This window comes from Gavia stellata, chromosome 5, assembly GCF_030936135.1.
Source record: "Gavia stellata isolate bGavSte3 chromosome 5, bGavSte3.hap2, whole genome shotgun sequence".
Lineage (NCBI taxonomy): Eukaryota > Metazoa > Chordata > Aves > Gaviiformes > Gaviidae > Gavia > Gavia stellata.
The window spans coordinates 26,189,050-26,209,203 of NC_082598.1; the positions used below are offsets into that span (position 1 = coordinate 26,189,050).

Here is a 20,154-nt window from a genome sequence, read left to right on the forward strand (position 1 = left end):
ACAACAAAATTTCCCACAAGTCCAGGGAGAATTTTTCAGCAGAAATAGCATGTTTGAGCAGGGCAGCACTGAGGAATGATGCACTGCCCTTCCAGACATCCAATTATACAGAAGGATAAACCATCTTTTAAGTGGAGACTATGCAGTCTGAAATATATTTCTGCCACGTTTCCTTGAAATACAGCTGCATGAGGAACAGAGGATGAGATAGCTTCTTAGCACCCTCTGTCACCTATATTCTCCCATCCAAATGACCGAGCTTTAAATGATGTTAAATTAGTTACTAGCATTTATATTGTTCAGGCAACCTATTTTCCTGCAGTAAGAAGCCATCTAGGTGTCTCAGTGGTCATACAGAGGCCACCTCCCTAAAAATTACGCCATTCTCTCACCCGTTCTAGGTCTCACAGTTCAGGCTAATCATTGACAGAGCTTTTACGATCACAAGCTTTTAGTGAAGCTTTGATAAGACACTCCAGCAGTTTGTGGCAAATGAAGACGGTCTGCACAGCGGGGACTCCAGCGAATGAATGGATTTTTTCCAGCGTCAGTGCAAGAAATCTGGCTTTTAACACTGGTTTTGTAAACCAGCATAATGTGCGGCCGACGACTGGAGAGATTTGTTGCTTTTTGGACGTTAGTTTTCATAAGGGTAGTTACTGGGCTTGCCGGAGAGGGAAGATCTGTGTGGAAAAAGGACCCCCACTTCAGCCCCGTGAGTGAAACACAGATGTTTTTGTATGACACGTTCCCCAAGGAGTTTCTCTGGGGTGTAGGGACGGGGGCTTTCCAGGTGGAAGGCAGCTGGAGGAAGGACGGGAAAGGCTCCTCCGTTTGGGACCGCTTCATCCACTCAGAGTTCAGGGATGCTGACAGCACAGATGCCTCCAGTGACAGTTACACCTTGTTGGACAAAGATTTGTCTGCTCTGGATTTTTTGGGAGTTACTTTTTACCAGTTTTCAATTTCATGGTCAAGGCTTTTTCCCACTGGTGTGGTAGCAGCTCCCAATGAAAAAGGACTTCAGTATTATAACACCCTTATTGACTCTCTAGTCTACAGAAATATTGACCCCATGGTTACGCTGTACCACTGGGACCTGCCCTTGATGTTGCAGGAAAAATATGGGGGATGGAAAAACGAATCAGTAATTGATATCTTCAATGACTATGCCACCTTTTGCTTCCAGACCTTTGGGGATCGTGTTAAGTATTGGATTACAATCCACAATCCGTATTTAGTTGCTTGGCATGGGTACGGCACAGGTATTCATGCTCCTGGAGAGAGAGGGAAAATAACAACCGTCTACTCAGTAGGACACAATTTGATCAAGGTACGGTATAGTAAGATTTTACAAACTGATCTTGCACCACCATGGGAAATGATGGGAGGAATCAATCATGTAATCAATGTTTTAAAAAAAAATTCAAGGAATGTTGAAAACACCAAGAACTAACCCTTAGCTAAGGCAGTCTTTTTTTTAATCCTCATGTTGATTTTATTGTTGTTTTCATAACAGTTGACTCAGTAATTATTTGTTTTAAAGTGCTTGTTTATTATTCTATTTAAATTAGGTTTTGCCTACAAAATCTGGCTATTAAAGAGCATGATTTTCCTCTTTATTCTTTCCACATAGTTAAACACACTGACATGACCATTCATTCGACTACACTGAAATGACTATTCTATTAGTTTAAAATTAAATTTATTTGCATTTACATATTGAATCAATTCTACTAGCAAGAGAGTGTATATATATATATAAATATGATTAGTTCTAGCTTAGTAAGATCATATTGCAAAATGTTTATTGCTAAACTAGCAAGGTCAGCGCTTCTTGGGTTTGGAAGAAAACAAATGTCCTCTTTAGTATCTGAGAGTTTCAAAATTACATTATTTCCATGATGTTTTCAGCATTTTAATTTTTATGTCAGACTTATTTATCAGCTGTTTTCTACAGAATTACACATCCAAAAGTCTTGATCCCATGATCAATAGCTTCAACAGCTGCAGTACTGGGTCCTAAGTTCATGGTATTCTTTCTTCGGGAAGGACAAAAAGAGAAGTCTGAAGTGGGTCATATTTTTTAAGGAAAAAGTGCAGACATTTTTCCTGGTATTCTCAACAGCATTACAGAGTTTACAGCATCTCCTCTGACAGATTATTAATTTCATTGTACAGCGTAGCTAGTTCCTATGCATAGGAGCTTATTTTCTCTTGCTATAATTTAAAACAATTTCCAATAACAGCAGTTTAAGATAGGAATTAACAGTATCAATATGGCATTTTTTTCATCTGTAGTACTCAAAGTACTTTACAGAGCAGGTCAGTATCCTGTCTCTGTTTGATAGAGCTGCTAGTATAATTCCCCCTGCTCAAACTATGTCACAAAGAGAATTTTTCTACTACCTACCATACATTGTAAATGTCATTAACAAATAAATCTGAATGCATTTGTCGTACAGAAAGAAGTATGCATGTGGGAAAAAATTAATTGCCAGAGTAATCAAAATATTCTGCAGCTGACCATTTCTATTTCTTGTATTTGCTTCTGTGCTTGAACATGCAGAACCTCCTTTTTCAGAAAATTCATACTGCAGTCAACAGAAGCTTTACACATAGAAAAGTCATCGAGCATCCTGAGTCACTAACTGATTTCAGACTTAGCACACGAATGATTTAACTACAGAGATTTGTGAAGCATCTCAAAGAGAAATGATGCTCAATCATTCTTTTTATTTTCAAGTGCTATATGAAATATATTTGAAATAATACATGTAAAAGATACAATGTAAGTTTGCAGCATTGCTTGCCTGCATTTCTGAGTGGCACAATCAAATCTGGGGTACCAACTAGGCAGTCTCTGCATTTTCCCACTCTGTAAAGCCCATGTAAGCTGCACACAGCACATAGGCAGCAATGCCTCTGCTGAGGGATCAGTTGGGTGTTCCAGGAAGCCAAGCACAGCTGGGTCTGATATACAAGTTACTGACCTAAGTTCCTTGGTCAATATTTAACTCTCAGCCTTGATCTAATAGTTGGTTCTATTTTTCAATAGAAAATTCTCTATTCTGTGAATCTGAGTATAAAATAAATCACTTCAATGAAAGAGGTAATGAGGCTTTCAGCAATACACAATCCATTAACTAGTATTTTGTTATTCTTGAGCAGAAATTATTTTCGTGTTGTATCTTTCTTACAGCCCCATGAACATTACCTAATGTATTAGCAGTTCTCTCCTGTGGCACTGTAAAATTTCTGAAGAATTTAGGTCTTCATGAAGAATCTCAAATTTGTAGTAATGTATTCTAGGAACTGGAGTTTGATGTTTGGGGTTGGAGGTGGAATGGAAGCTCTTGAGGTACCAGTCGACATGAGTCAACTCTTCTTTTATATATATATATATATATATATAAAAAATTTTTTTTCTTAATAAGATGTAATTAAAGCCAGTCGTTCCATAGAAGTCATAGTTGGTATTATATGTTTCAAGCCAACTAGCCAGAATCTTTCTCAAAGGTCTTTGTGTGTATCTAAATGTTCAGTTTGTTTAGTATTGTTGGCAATACCATATTAATATAATGTATTGATGCACAGTCAGGATTCAGGTGTTGTGAAATGTCTCTCCTTTGAGAGGCAGGGAATGTTATAAGAATCTCTTTTTAAAGAGATTTCGCGTGGCTTTTTATTTCAGGACTGGTATATGTAAATCTGTTTCTCAGGCATGGTATTATGGCTACCTTCTAATTTACCACTGCAAACCAAAAACATCCTCCCAAAAACAAAAGACCAACAGAAATGTCAGGTTTTGGCAGTGTGAGGCAAAGCCTGTTAAAGATGTTGAAAAGATACCCATTTATGTCAGCAGCTTTAGGAAGAGCCACGTTCTTGTTCATGTCAGGGCGTCATTTTTGGACAGGCTGTTGAAAGACCATATTCTCCATGCCACCCTTATGTATGTTACCAGGTCCACCCATGAAATATGCTGAGCAGGAAAAACAGGTCTGTAATGCTCAAAAGAAACTAATCTGGCCACCACTCTGTTATGTAGCATATTGCTAAATAATCATTCTCAAGCCTTTTTGTAGTACGGTTGGATAAACCAAATGAGGGTCTCTTATGAGTCCTACTTTTAGTTTCATTTACCAGTGCACTGTTGCAGTTGCAGTGTTGTGAGAACTAATCACCATTTATATAAAGGAGTGCTTTTATGTGATATATCAATCATAAACTGAGGCTAAGTTCCATAGAATCACAAAAACAATATAACAAACCATAAACCTCTGCTTTTTTGGACTTTGGATTATTTTATTGTAAGAACAATTGGAAAGTTGCTGGAGATTTTTGTGTCTCTAGAAGAGGAATGAAGAATTTTCTCTTAATTTTAAACTGTCAATTTTAGTAGACTGAAGAAATCCAACATCTTAAAACTCAAAGAATTGGCTGGCATAAGGAAAAATTCCATGCATTTTAGAACTGATTAAAAAAATGATCTGCTTCCGTGAATGAACTCAGGTGGGTAATTAGGTAGATAATTATCATATTAAGGCTTTGCAGCAAAAGTAGGATTGGTCTGTCTTCATCAAGCCCCAGAGCCCTATGGTGTTGGCCAGCACAAGGTGTTGCAGATGCTGTATCATCTAATACATGTGCTTTCCTTCTGTGCCTTGCATCGTTTTAAGGGAATGCCCCAGATGGATCTACTGAAGAGGCAGTCCTGCTTTTTGCATGGGTCTTGCTATTCAAGACCCATAAAGAGGGCTAGTGAATGTGGAAGCAAAGGCTGGGAAGCAGGGTGCTTAGAAGATCTATGTGGGGAAAATAAGCCACAGAAGAAGAACTCGAAATTTCAATTTAAAAAACATATTTGCATGTTGCTGTGTATGCTTTTCATACACAGAGGCTAATAAATGCTACTGATCATTTTAAAGGGCCTGATACTACTTTTGTGGAAATGAATAGGAAATTTGAAGTTTGATGCTTATCAATTATAAATTGCTAGGGGGTTCACTTAGATAAATCTCTGGTCAATTGTATGATCATTACTGCTAACGGGAGGAGTATGTGGAATCTTATACCAGAGGGAGAGTGGCTGTCGAAAGTGTGTCTCCTTTCTTCATTAAAGGAGACTGTACTTCACAAAAGCAACATCAGAAAACAATGTAACTTGCCATACAACATTTGAAAGACACGTCAAAGAAGATATAAAAACTATGAGCTTGCTCCTGAGGCAGCTGTCATACTGAGGCAGAGAGGAAAAAAACTGCACACAGAAAAATTAGATTGATTTATTTGATTTAACAGTAAATAAATCTGACAAGAAGCAAGAAAATATAAAGCAGATGAATCATTGTGGCTGGAGCTAAACAAGATATATACCTGATATATTATTACCATTTTCTCTGGATCTAGTTATGTTCTTTTACACTTAGATTGAGGTTTCTGAAGATCCCAAACTGCAGACCAAGCTGTCTTCTTTTCATCCTCTGTATCAGTGCCCTCCAGGCAGTTCTGCCTTTGCAACATAACAGGCAGAAAGGGGATATTTTTTTTTTTCCTGTTAAAGATCATTCACACTCCTTTCTATCTGGCAGAAAAGCCCAGGAGAAAACTGTCAGAATAAGATCTCCCGGAAGATATTCTTCATGGACACACCTTCATATCACATACTGGGAAAAGGCAATAAATTCCCTTTCAAACATGGTGTCTCCATATAGGTCCGTCACAGATCAGGTTCATCTCTGTGCCCAGCTGCATAACTCCCAGCTCTTCAGTAGCTCTCACTATGTCAGGATCTCTTTGTGGACACTGCTGCCTTCGGGATCTTTGGATGAGCATGTCCCAGAGAAGTCCCATAATTCATTCTCCTTAAAACCAAATTTCTACTGAATGAATGGGGAATAATTCTTACCTCTATGTCCAACCAGGTGCTTTCTTCCCTTCCTCCAGAGGGGCCTCCTTTTCTTGGGATCTAGAAAGATGAAGCTACACCAGTGCCTGTATTTCTTACAGGAGGAGGGAAATCTGTCTCCATCAAGTATGGCTCTAGGGTGGACAGCAGAATTGTCTATGCTTGTAAATGTCTTTGCTGGGAGATTTTTCAAATGGTAGTAGCTGTCAATGATGATGTAAAATTCAGCACTGATTCACACTTTTTTGTATGATTCATTATTTTCAGGTTAGCTTTCTTACACTTCTTGGAAATCATCAGGAAAAACACAATCCAAATGCAAGATGGTTAGCATACAACAAATTCGATAGTAACGCCTCAGTCCTTCAAACCACTCTCTTAGAAATTTAGTTGCCTACATCTCAAGAGCCCTGTTTTCCTTCACAAGGATTGAGGTTCAGCGTCAGTTTGCAAAATAAGGGCTTTAGCTCTACTGACTACGTGGCATCTTTACCACAGACCAAAAGAGCCTTGAAATGAAATATACTCTCCAAATAAGCCACACATACCTGCCCTTCTTCTAAAGTGATGTTTAACACCATCATCATCAGACTCTATTCTAGCTCTTCATTGTTTAAAAACCAAACAATTAAACACAAAGAATAATTTTATTAGAATTTTTTTAATGCTAGTTTTCCTAAATGTTCTTGCTCTCCAGCACACTACAATAACTCCATACACCCCCAACATTGTTTTGTGTGTTCATTGCTGAGACATTCAAGGAAAATTGCTTGACTTTAACATATCTTAAGAATTTGAAAGTATTGGTCTTTCAATAGTAAACTCTTTGCATACGTACGTGATGAATTACAGGATCAGAGTTTGAAGGAGTATGAGAACATTTCAAGAAGAGGAGAACAATACTGTTGTCTTGATTTTATTAAACTGACTTATCTTATCTAGCCTTTTTACAGGGTTAATACTAACTGACTTAGTGCAGTCTGTGACTTTCAAGTCTATGGAATAATTTCTGTATTAATGCCAGGAAAATATGCCGAAATTAATGTGTCATATGTATCTAGAATAAATTTACAATATTGATCCTGCTTTCACTGTGTACTTAGCCTTGACATTTGTCCTTAATCTAACAAGGAAAGTGAAAGATTAGGGATTAAACTCTAACTGAAAAAAGATTAGTCAAGATTTACTCAAAATAGTCAATTTGATGTATGACACAGCTTTTAAATTGATGTTTGTTTCATATGTGGTCTTACAAAAGAAATGATATTAATCAGTTGGTTCCATCAAACAATAGTTTGCACTTAGCGAACACCTTGCATTTGAGAATGTTAAGCTGCTTTACAGATAATTAACAACTCAAAACAGAATTATAGGCAAGCAAATGCTATTGTCTCTACTATGTCTGTAAAAACGTTTACTATAGACAGTGACAATTTTTTTTTCAATAGAGTTAACCTTCAGAATTAAGAGACATCAGTGACACATCTGAATTTGTGCGTGGGGATCCTATCCTGACTCATATAAAATGTATATACTTGAGGTCTACTCCTCTACAGGAGGTAGTATACCTGTAGCTGTATTCTCTACTGTAGACAATATTTTTAAGAGTAACTTTACTTTCTTCTAATCAACCTCCTGAAGATGCATATGAATACAATAAGTTGTCCCTGATTGTCTTTTACGTGTCAATACCGCATTCTAATTAGTTGTTTTTTGGCAAAGCCGTCTTTCTCCACTTCACCTAGAAATGTCTGATTGCTAAGATTTACCTGGTGCTGTGCATGCTACTTGGCACTGTGCATAACACAGCTGACTTCAACAGCGTTTTTCTTGTTGAGCCAATGCAACCATATACCTTTGATTAAACTAGCCTGGGTCTGGGGAAAAAAGTAGACTAACCAGGTGAGAAATCACTAGAGGCAGAGAACAAAGGAAGCCTGGCCCCAGAAGCCATCCCAGGCTGGAGGGACCTTCAGAAGAGGACAGTGAGGGTAACTGAGGAGATGGCACTGGGCACTTGAATTTTCTGATGAGACTGGTAAGAAATCCATTTTATCATATTTTAACTGTATCTTGAAATTTGCCTTATGAGTACAATTTTGCTGACTTCTCTTTTCAGCTACAGAACCTGTATTTCAAAGGTTAATGTTACTTTATCAGTATTTTCAAAGACAGACCTTGAACAAATGTTACGAGCATGACCTTAGAAACCATAAACAACTGATACACAAAATTTCACAGACTGTAATTCTTCGGTACTCCCTAGCTTAACCAAATATCTACGTGACATTAGATCTTTTGGGTTTTTTACCTGTCAAGGCTGTGTGTTTCTAGATAAATTAACTGAAATTATTGTCAAATGTAAGCAATGCTGTTTGGCTTGGTAATGAAGTTGGTCTAACTTGGCACTCTAAGTGTTTCACAATGCTTCTCAATGTTTTTTCTCAGTGCGAACAGTTATTTTCTTTCCAGCTTAAGAGTACAAAGCCACACTTCAGGAATAAGGTAAATCCTGAGTTACTTGACAACTCCTCAGCTGGGAGAGCTCCCCTCCCCTGCGTCAGATCCTCTGGCGTGATTCACGCTGCGATCTGGAGTCACCCTTCTCTGACACCCCTGCTCTCCCCTTTTCCTATGAGACTCTGAGAGTGCTAGTGGTTCCTCGGTCTCCCGCATATTCCTTTTTTCGTGTAAATTTTGGCTGCTGTGTTCTCTTACTCAAGTAATTAACAACGTGACATTTGAAGTTAATTCTGGTGTTTAGCAATGTTAAACTTTCTAAAACATTATGATAATCAGAAAAATTGAAATAAGATGTGATACAAGGTATGCTTTCATTGTCACTAACACGAATAGCAAAACCTCTGTCTGTCCTAGGGAAGTCAATATTTGGCCAATTATGAGTACTAAAATATGCCATACCCAATAGATTTTATGAGATACTGCTGCCAAATTTCCTTTTAAAACCAAAGTGTTATTGCTCTCTACTTAAAATTAATAAGCTTCATTCTGTACTGTTGCATGTACTGTCAGAAAAATTGTTATTATAGCATCTCCAAAGAAGAAATGAACTAAAGTCCTGGATCAAAATTCTCACACGGAACTATGAAACTTGACGTTTGGGTTCCAACTTTGCAGCTGGGTCCTTTCTCAAAGTTTTTACATTTAGGGACTGTGCCAATATCAAAAGTTGAACACTTACTCATATGATTAGGCCCCACTAAAACAAATAGAAATGTATCCCAAGAAGAGTATGGTGTGTATGTGGTTTGATCAGAGGAAATCCTGGTAACTCCCTTAGCATGGAGCAGTCAATATCACAGAGCCAACACTGACAAAGGAAACATCATATGAGGTGCATGATTGATGGAACAATTGTAATGATGGCTTAAAATCTTAACTGTATCAGCAATCACTGCTCGACAAAGAAAGACCTAGATGGGACTGTCTAGATCACGGAGTTCAAATCCCATCATTAACAGCTGTTTAGTCCCAAAGTGTCCATGTAACAGTCATTCACACCCCTGCGGGGACTGCTCTTGAAATTTAGACCTATGTTAAAAGGCAAAAAGTCACAGCCCGAATGTATCATAGGAACAGCCCACATGAGATACTGAGCATTACCATCGTCTTGAGGTACCTTGCAGTATAACAGTAATTGCCCATTACAACTGTGCAGGGTAATTAGCGTGCCTTAAATGTTTGTTAATGTTTCCATAGAAGTCTGCAGTGAATCAGATGCAGCTACCTGCCTGTCTAGCTGCCAGCACACACAGAGATTTATTAGAGAGTTACAATTTAATGCTATTTTTCTCTCATCAGGCTCATGCAAAAGTTTGGCATACCTACAAAAAACGCTTTCAACCATATCAGAAGGGGATGATGTCCATAGTATTGGGATCCCACTGGATCGAACCTAACAAATCGGAAGATGCTTTGGACATTTCTAAATGTCAGCAGTCTATGGAGAGAGTACTCGGATGGTTTGCTAAACCCATCCATGGGGACGGCGATTATCCAGAAGAGCTGAAAAACGAATTTTTGTTTTTGCCACGCTTTACTGAGGAGGAAAAAAACTACATAAAGGGAACAGCTGACTTCTTTGCATTTTCCTTTGGTCCTAATAACTTTAAACCTCCAAACACTCTACCAAAAATGGGACAAAATTTGTCACTGAATTTGAGGGAAGTACTGAACTGGATTAAACTGGAATACAACAGTCCTCGAATCTTGATTGCAGAGAATGGCTGGTTCACTGACAGCCATGTGAAAACAGATGACACCACAGCCATCTACATGATGAAAAACTTCATTAATAAGGTTTTACAAGGTTTGTACACAAGTTAGCTGTTGGATTTTCAGAGAGCTTTTTAACATTATTTGATATTTAGCTCTGTAATTATTTAATCTTTTTTAAAAATAGATAATGGCAACTAAGTTAATTATTAATTATTTATACTTCATGAGTACAAGTCGTGGATCAGGATCTACCAGTGCTAGGTATTGTACAAACATAGAAAAAAAACATAGGCCCTGTCCCGGAAAGCTAAAGTCCAATATCTGCATTGGATTTTAAAACTAAGTTCAAAACTAAGTCAGAAATCTATTGGATATCACTTTTCACTGCTGGCAGCCCAACTGTAAAACCTTTGTGCAGGTACATACCTTGACAGCAGGAAAACGAGACCATGACAGACTGCCATTGCCATGCTGGGGTCCTACTCCAATGTAAAATGTAAAATCAGCAGAAGGGCAATCGTTCTTCAGGATTATTGCGTGCCAAAAAAGAGAATATGTTTTAATAACACACTTTTAATCTTGGTATTTGCCCTTCATAAAGCCAGTGTACAGGGGTGCTCTCTGAAGGCAGAACATTTAACTTTGTATGGAATATAAATGCAGTTAGTACCTAAAGCCTCTGCAAAACCCATCTTTTCCCCCTCACTCAGTTTGTTGGTTCGGTGCTGAGAAGGGGACAGCTGCTGGTCCCGAGAGCCATCCTCCCAGCACGCTGCCCCGCTGCAGATGCCCCACTGCAGTGATGGGGTGGCTCGCATCCCTTTACAAAAACCTTTCTTGCCCAGAAAAGGGCAAACACGAGCAATCGTTTACTCTGAACTCAGGAAGTACTGAATCACCATCAAACGTAATTAAGTTTCTAATGAAGATTATCCAGATATATTTAAAGTTGGTTCAAACTGTAAACTTCACATAGAGCAACTATGCAATATATCCTGCCTTTTCCAGATTTTGAGGAGGTTACATTCCAGTATTTGGTTTATGGTATTTTAAATACTGCCTTGGCACAGCAGGAAACTCCAGAGGCAGGCCTTGAGGTGGAGGTGTGGAGCAAGTAGATTTCTGGACACATACATAAGAAAAGCCATAGCCTGTTCTTTTTTCCAATCCTCTGCAGCAGACCTTGCTGTAGTAACCATCTGTGGATTCAGACTTCTGAAATACTTGGTCAATGTTCAACCAATAACTACTTCTCAAGAATTGTCATCTACGTTTTTATGGATGCAGATACTTCAACCTCTGCTTCAAAATACAGGATTACCTCTTAACTAATGCATTTTTTTGTGAAGCAAACTTTAATTTGTTAGATCAGGAATAATATTTGGAACATATTTTCATATTTTTACTTATAGAAAAGTCAGGTATAAATCTGCTGTTTGCAGCAAAATCAATTAGATCATGTTAACCTCAAAACATCATTTATATAGGCCAAATTGTAATGGGATGGTGGCTGTTAAAATAGCACATAACAGGCTGTAAGGAGCTAGACCCTGCGTGCACGCATGTGTGTGTGTGTGAAAATACAGAAACGATTATGTCTGCAGAAGGAGTCGAAGGCTCCACCTGTAGCAGACACAGAAATGCCTTGAGATCCGCTTCCGTGGATGTCACCTCTGGTGACACAGGGAGCTTAATTAACTCCTGACCTTTCCTACCTTCATTCCCTTGTTCCTGCCCCCAGCTATCCCCTTGTGTTTTTAGCAGGATGTTCTCACCCCCCCTGTAATGTTCAGTGAGGATCCTGACTTCAGTTTCTGCCCTCTCCTTTCACTGTCACTGCAGACAATGCTACAAACATACTCTCACACTGAGCCACAGGATCTCTGCCTATCGCCCACCTAACTATTAATTCTTCTTACTACAAAATATAGATAAAATAGTGCTTTTTTCCCTACCCATTTAAACAGCCAAAAATTCTCATCTAGGCATGAGCTATCTCGAGTACCGCAGTATCTTTTGCTCTGACAATTAAACTTAGCCCCATCCATTCAGTATGCTTCTAGAATAAAATATGTTTTCTCAGTTGTCACTTATGCTGTCCCTATACATCTGCTTCTATTTGTTCAGCGTTCCCTATTGCAGACATGAAGTACTCGTCTTTACTTGCAAGGACCTTCTGGCCTGTCTCTTTATCCTCTACATCATTCTCCGCCTCTGCGTTTTGCATTTGATATTTTCAGGCATTTTTGTACTTTCTCCCATGGTTTGCCTAATATTTAGAAGTTGCTTTTCTTGAAAATACATGCCATTGTATTGCTTCATCGCATTCTCTCATCACCTTACCAGTATTCTGGCCTTGTCTATCAGCTTCTCATATACTTACATTGCAAGCTCTTGGGCTTTCTGATTTCTTCGTCCAGCAGCTAGTAAAATACCATGCGTGGCTGAGACAGTACTGCTGTGCCTTGTTACTCTGCTGCATGAACACGAGTACTGTGCAAAACTGCCTCCTGCTGAAGTTGGGGCATGGTGTGACTAAGGCAAAGAAGTTAAGTGGAAATACAAACTTATACAAAGTGAAATACCCTGAGGAAATAAGGCAAAGCAATGTTGGGTGAGAATAGAGCATTAAACCAGAATACTTCATCTTTATTCCTTGGCTTACTTTCAGTAAAATACGCCTGTCTGTCTGTGTCAAAATCCTCAGCAACCTCACTTGGTCACTGCTTTGCCCTTGATATTCCAGCCCTCATAAGGTTAACGTGAGGAGTTATCCTGCATTATTTCCTAGCTTAAAGCTGGTGACAGGCAGCTAACATGACTGAGCACCGAGTTTGGACTTTTTCTTCCAGGCTGCCAGCTGGCACACGCTGTAAGTGGGTAACAAATGGTGGCGTTAGTTGGTGTACATGAGAAGCTGCTTCGGAAGTTCTGCTGCCTTTCCTGGTGAATCGGATTCCACATCTGAGAAAGCAGATATTTTGTCATCTTTCTCATCTATTAGATGTAAAAGATTATAAATATACTCCCTTGCAAGGTGGAGTGACATTAAGATTGCCTGAAGAAACATGCATGTGCTGCACCCCTTCTGTAAATCAAGCACTTCAGTCTCTGGGTTGATCAACTCAGCTTCTTCTAAAGTCATTACGTGTCCCATACCGACGCATTTGATTTCTTGATTTAGAAGCTGAATAGACATTCCTAAATGTTAGAGCTTGCAGAGATCTTTCAAATAAAGGTAGAGAGTTCTAGCTTCATGATAAATACAAGGTCACAAACTAGACCAACTGTTGCACCCTTAATTTTTAGTCATGATTCTCTAATTTTATTGGTATATATTACTTGCAAATCATCAAATGCAACTTAAAACCTGGATGCGGCATAATATTTCATGTTGGCTCAGAGCAAAAATAAAGCATCCTCCAGTAATTTAATTTCTTAAGGAACTAGCAATGTACATATTTTTTTAATGAATTAGGACTAAGATATACAATGTCACAGTTTTGCAATGAATTACAATGGGCCAATAACCCTATGAGTGTTGAGAAAACCCTCAAGATTCTCAAAGCAAATAGACCTTTCTCATAAATGCCCCTTCTGTATATTAAAGACCTAACTATAAGACTCATGGATGTTACTTTCTCTTACACAGCTATTAAATACGACAACATAGATGTGTTCGGTTACACAGCCTGGTCACTCCTTGACGGCTTTGAATGGCAACATGCTTACAACATCAGGCGCGGATTATTTTATGTAGATTTCAAAAGCAAAAAAAAGGAAAGGATTCCCAAGTCATCTGCACTTTATTATAAACAAATCATACGAGACAATGGCTTCTTCCCAAGGGAGTCTACCCCAAGCTTGCAGGCCCAGTTCTCCTGTGACTTCTCCTGGGGTATCACCGAGTCTGTTCTCAAGGTAAGCATAAAATTTTGGGAAGACTGCTGTGTGCAGAGCGATCAACAACTTTACTTTGTGAATAAATGACTGTGTACGGCACCTTTGGCTCAGGAATCTCAATGCACACTGCAAACAGAAGTTAAGCGTAGCCATAATTGCATAGGTTCAATTTTATGTACCTTACAGGTTTTCGGGCGAGCTAGTCAGAGAGTGCTGGGTGCTCCTGCAGCAGCAGCCCCCTCCGCAGGAGCCCTTCCAAGGCTGGCCCTCCCTTGCCTTCCCTCTGCTTGCGTCTCCTCGTGGCAGAACAGATCAGGAAATTTCAGACCAAGAAGCTGGCCCCAACCGATTGTTCCTGGGTTATTTTTCAACCAGGGGCGTTTCCCAATCCAGTTTGCAGTGTGCCCATAGGGATGCCTATGACAGCATGGTGGAGAGGGTGGCACACGGCAGGGACAAGGTGGATACGCCGGTGCCAGCAGAGCTACCTGCCGGCTCCAGGTCTTGTCTAAAGCTGCTGAACAAGGCAGAAACAGATTCCTGGGTTGAGCCTGGCTCTAAATGCCACTTAGACAAGTGGGTAACAAGCTGTTCTTTAAAAAGACACGTACCACAGGCGAAGATAACCAACATCAGCACATACAGCTTTTACATCTGAGCTCACATTTGAAAACAGATCATAACATCTTTTTTCCAAACTGGTTCCTATCTTATCTATTTCTACTTTAAATTCGGTAGATAAGCTAACCGTATATATGGCCAGTGTTGGGATACTCTGTCATCGGATACAGAAAGATAGTCCAAGGACCAACATCAGTCTCAAAAAATAACAACAAAACTCCGTAATTTAACCTATTCACTGACAACCATAGGAAAAAAAGCAAAGCTTCTATGTATTTTGTTAATATACAGCATGGAAAAGTCCATTTTCTTAAAAAAATCAGATTTAATCTAAATATTTTAAACTTCACTATATTGTACTACAACTCCTACAAAAAGTATTTTAAAAAATGGGAATAGAAAAAAAAAAATCATGTGCTACACCGAACCTTGTTAACTAGTAGGAGATAGTAAAGATTTAACTAAATGCTACAAGCTCTTTGTGTCAGATATTTGCATAGGCAGAAGGACTACCAGTAAGACCAGGGAAAACTATGCCACAGTTTCACAAGGTTGATTGCAGAAGCGGTGCCAAAATAATCCATGCCTGCCTCGTATAGCCCCAGTGCTTGTTCTTACCACCCCGCTCTCCCGCCAGCTGCCTGAGTACTGCTGTTTGCACAACCACAGAGGGAACTCGATCAGGGAGATATATCTGTGTGAAAATCTATGTCGTGTAGGCTGGTGGCAGAGCAAATGCCAGTGTGTAGCTGAACAGAAAGGAAAGTGCAATTTTAATGTTTTCCGTAGATGAAGGAACAGAATGGGTAAGACAACCACTAGCAGAGGCGAAGCCCATACAGGTGACTTGGTTATCCTCTTCCCTGCAGAGCATCTAAGCGGGACCTTCTGACATCCAGCACTAAGCCTAAAGCCAAACACAGTCAGAAATGCAGACTACAAGCAGGCATTCATTTAATTAAACCCCGTTGTAACACATAATTTTTATTTTCACAGGCAGAATCTGTGGCTTCCTCACCGCAGTTCTGCGATTCCAGCCTGTACCTCTGGAATGTCACGGGAGATGGGCTCCTGCACAAAGTTAAAGGGGTGAAGCTAAAAACCCGACCAGCACAGTGCACAGATTTTGTCAGTATTAAAAAGCAACTTGACCTCCTGGAAAAAATGAAAGTCACCCATTACAGATTTGCACTTGACTGGTCACTAATTTTACCCAATGGAGATTTGTCAGTGGTCAACAGGCAAGTTCTTAGGTATTACAGATGCGTGATTAGCGAAATACTGAAACTCAATGTTCAGTCCATGGTCACCTTATATCATCCAACTCATGCCTACCTGGGCCTGCCGGGTCCTTTGCTGCAGACAGGAGGATGGTTGAACCAGTCTACTGCTTACGCTTTTCAAGACTACGCAGCTTTGTGTTTTCAGGAACTTGGCGATTTGGTTAAACTTTGGATTACAATAAACGAGCCTAACAGGCTAAGCGATGTCTACAACAGGAGCAGCAATGATACATATCGGGCAGCACACAATTTATTAATAGCACATGCCATGGCCTGGAGAATATACAATGAGCAGTACCGGTCCTTTCAGTATGGCAAAGTGTCCCTGTCCCTGCATTCGGACTGGGCTGAGCCTGCCAACCCCTACTTTGAATCTCATTCAAAAGCTGCCAACAGGTTTCTTCAGTTTGAAATAGGCTGGTTTGCTGATCCCATATTTAAGACTGGGGACTATCCAGCTGCTATGAAGGAATACATAGGCTTTAAAAACAGAAGAGGTCTCTCGTACTCTTCGTTGCCATCTTTCACAAGCGAGGAAAAGCAGCTTGTCAAAGGTGCAGCTGACTTTTACGCGCTGAATCATTTCACCACCAGATTTGTGATTCATGAACCTCAGAATGGGAGCCAGTATGAATTTGATCGTGACATCCAATTTCTCCAGGATATCACCTGCCTGAGCTCCCCTTCCCGTTTGGCAGTGGTGCCTTGGGGAGTGCGTAAAGTTCTCAGGTGGATTAAAAAAACCTATGGTGACATCGATATTTACATCACAGCAAATGGAATAGATGACCAGTCCTTAGACAACGATGAACTTCGAAATTATTACTTAGGAAAATACGTACAAGAGGTTTTAAAAGGTGAGTATATGATAGATTCAAGTTCCCCAGAGCCACTTCCGTGGCACAGACCCAGGCATTCCTTAAGCAAGCACCTAAGACTTGCCCCAGACAGAGCAAGCAGTTCTGGTTGAGATGCAGGAACTGGCTGGCAGCATTCAGCCTCCTGAGGGGCCTGATTCTGCAGGCACGCTCAGGGCAGATACAACACAAAGCAATGGCATCAAGTCCCTCACATGAAATGCAGCCACAGCTGCTTCCAGTTTAAACCATGTGAGAAGCCATCTGGGCATGCATACACAGCAGATTAGTTATTCAGAAGTTGGTAGGAGATGGCACTTCAGACCAACAACTCCCAAGAGACAACTCTAATTTCTACTCTACAAAGAAAGGTGGGAGCCTCCTTGCTTGCTGAACTAGAGTCATAGGGCAGGAAAGCACAAGCAAGTCCAAGGAGACCTAGAGGGACATGCAGAAGAAATACAGCAGGTCACCAGATTTTTAAGGAGCTGCTTGTGAAGGGGGAGTCAAACTCTAGTTCCTGTTCCACTACTTGCTTTCTCCTGTGCACCTGCAGAAATCTAGTTCTTCACTTCAGAGAAAAATTTTTAACAATTATGGAGGTAGAGGACAAAAATGTTCAAGGCAATGATCTTCAGCAATAGCCTATTTTATGAAAAATGCTGCAGGGACCTCACCCCTCCCATCCCTCTTCCTCCAACCAAACACTAAAAGGAAATCAGCAAGCCACAGGATACCAGAAAGGCCTCAATACCTGAACCATACAGCCAAAACGAGACCTACAATACTTCCCTGCACTCACTATTCCCTATTAGCAAGCACTAGCGAGTTCCCTGATCAGGACATGGAGCGCCTAAAAGCTCTTCTGAGGCACCTGTCCCCAAACAGAGTCTACATATCCTGGTTGCTCCTCTCCAGGAGCTAGCTGTGTAAAAAATGAGATGGATCTTACTCATGGCTAAGCATGGCTTCAGATTACTTTTACACACCAACAAGAAACAGAGCATTCCTCCCTCCAGTGCTTAGCTCTTTCTCAATTACTGGAGGACTTAATGAGCATTTGCTGATTTATTTTCTGTGCTAATTTCACATTGGAAACAAAAGAACAATGTTATTAAAGGAAAAGGTTGCTTAAAGGGCACCCATCATAGTATTTCCATTTTAATTTTCAGATAGCATGATACTTTATAGTACTCACAGAAAGATCCCCCCTTTACAACGTTCCTGCTTAATCTGGGTCACATCCCCAACTATGCTGTCTGCTTACACATGAATTGGAGAGATATTTACTTAGCAAGGACTGCTATTTATGATTTCATTGAAGTATTTTCTCCCAACACTTGGGTGCAGCAGTATAACATACAGTCATGCGTGCTGCGGGGCTGAGTAGCAGGGTTTGGAAGAGGGCAGGAATTTTTGGAAAGCTCCTCTTATGGCACAGATGAGCAGCTGCTCCCCTTGAGTCACTGCAGCTGAAAGAGCAGCGTCTGGCTTTTCCCAGGAAAGCAAGCTCCCAGCTCTAACCCTGTTCAAATCCAGCTTTCACAGAGTAGGTCCAGAAAATTCCCAAATTCTAACTTTTTTTAAAAAACAACACACTCTTTCTGTGGGAGCTGAGTGGGAGCTAGAAGCGGTAAGTGAATATTTTATGATGCAATTATGCTTTTTTAAGTTGATAGATTAATCATTTGAAATCTGAACTCATTATCAGAAGGTTTGCAGGTCATGCAAGGTCTTATTAACAACATTTGTTTCTTTTCCGCCTCCCCTCTTCCCAGCATACTACATTGATAAAGTCAAGATTAAAGGCTACTATGCATTTAAGCTGACTGAAGAAAAATCTAAGCCCAGATTTGGATTCTTCACTTCAGATTCAAAAGGAAAGCCTTCAATAAAATTTTACAATAACCTGATAAGTAACAACGGCTTTCCTGCTGACTATTCACTCTGCGATCCCTCCAACCAAGAAAAGCAGTGTAGCTTCTGCTTGTTTATTTCTCAGAAGAAGCCGTTAATATTCTTTGCCTGCTGCCTTTTCTTTACCCTTATCTTGCTTTTAACCATTATTGTTTTTCACAAAAGAAAAAGAAGAAAACGTTTTAAGGCAAAAAGCATCCAGCACATCCGTGTTTCATTTTAAAAAGAGGGCACAAGCCCACTTGCAGTGAGATCCATCACTGTTTGCATCCTACAGAGGATGATACAGATCAGGCAAGTGTAGAAAAGCACTATGTGAGTCACTCCAGTCATACACCCCAAGCATTTTGTTGGAAAACGGAAAGTAACTGTATGCACAGGAAGAAGAGCTATGATGACATTTCTTTCTGGTGAAATTACTTTTATCCACCTTCTGTACGTAGAAGATGATAAATTCATCTATTTAAAAAAAAGAAAGAAGAACATTTTATGACTCTCCTGTGCCTTGGAATAACCTTTCAAACAGTTTGACTTGAAAAGAGAGATTAAGCTGTGAGAACTGATATGCACTTTTCTATGAACCCATTTGGACCAAAACATCTTGTGATGTATATTCATGTTATGAATGTTGCTGAGCATGAAACTGCAGTTAGGGTTTACAAATAAAAGTGTTATTAAAACCCACAAACTTTCAACTAAGTACAAAACCAAGAATGAAATGTGCTGGGCCGGATTCTGCAGATACCTCTAAAACAACAAATCCAAGTTAACTCCATTATTGACCAACAAACCTGTATCTCTTACGTGTTGGGTGAAGTAGAGATCAGATGTCAATAGTTTAAGCAAATGTAATGCACCCCCAGGAGACAAGTCAAAATAACATATAATCACTATTTTTTATCTCCAAAATGGAGCAGCCGTAAAAATTACTAGCAGAGAACATCAAAATAAATAGTAACTAATCCACTCAAGAGAGTGATGAATAGAATTCTAAATTGCACTTTTTCATAGAAATAAACAAACATCTTAGCTCTGGTCATGTGCCAGTACAAGCCATGGGTGGGATAAAACCATGAGAGGAGTTTACTGCTATTGCTGCATTAAACAAAAGCTACCAACCCAGGCACAATGCTCTTAAAGGATAAATGAGCCTGCTGTCTCATTTAAACTTTTCAGGGACCAAACCCGGAGGTTTCCCTTGGTCTGATTTTGGTTATCTCAAAATGAGCACAGCAAGTTCTTCCCGTGAATTGTACCACCATTTAAAATTCACATTGTTCAGCCTTTTCTGTCATGGCATCAAAATGCATGATCAGATCATCACTGCCCAGGCAGGTACCACGCACCTCTGGAGAGGGGTAGAGAAGCTCTTCCCATGCTCTCGAAATGGGAAGAAGGGGAAAAAGAAGCATCACTTAAATTC

General features: G+C 39.9%; 1 protein-coding gene across 1 annotated transcript; it reads left to right on the plus strand.

Annotated features, from left to right (window-relative positions):
• Positions 1–595: 595 nt before the first annotated feature.
• KLB (klotho beta) lies at positions 596–18,954 on the plus strand. Its single transcript, XM_059818132.1, has 5 exons — positions 596–1,333; positions 9,734–10,241; positions 13,803–14,071; positions 15,671–16,814; positions 18,593–18,954. Exons 1-5 carry the CDS (start codon positions 596–598, stop codon positions 18,952–18,954), a joined length of 3,021 nt encoding a protein of 1,006 aa, XP_059674115.1.
• Positions 18,955–20,154: the final 1,200 nt, after the last annotated feature.

Excerpts from the sequence above, each read along its gene's own strand:
- KLB (XM_059818132.1), top strand. The coding sequence starts at position 596 with ATGTGCGGCCGACGACTGGAGAGATTTGTTGCTTTTTGGACGTTAGTT. Across the intron at positions 14,072-15,670 it reads TCACCGAGTCTGTTCTCAAG|GCAGAATCTGTGGCTTCCTC; the intron begins GTAAGCATAAAA and ends TTATTTTCACAG. Across the intron at positions 16,815-18,592 it reads CGTACAAGAGGTTTTAAAAG|CATACTACATTGATAAAGTC; the intron begins GTGAGTATATGA and ends CCCTCTTCCCAG.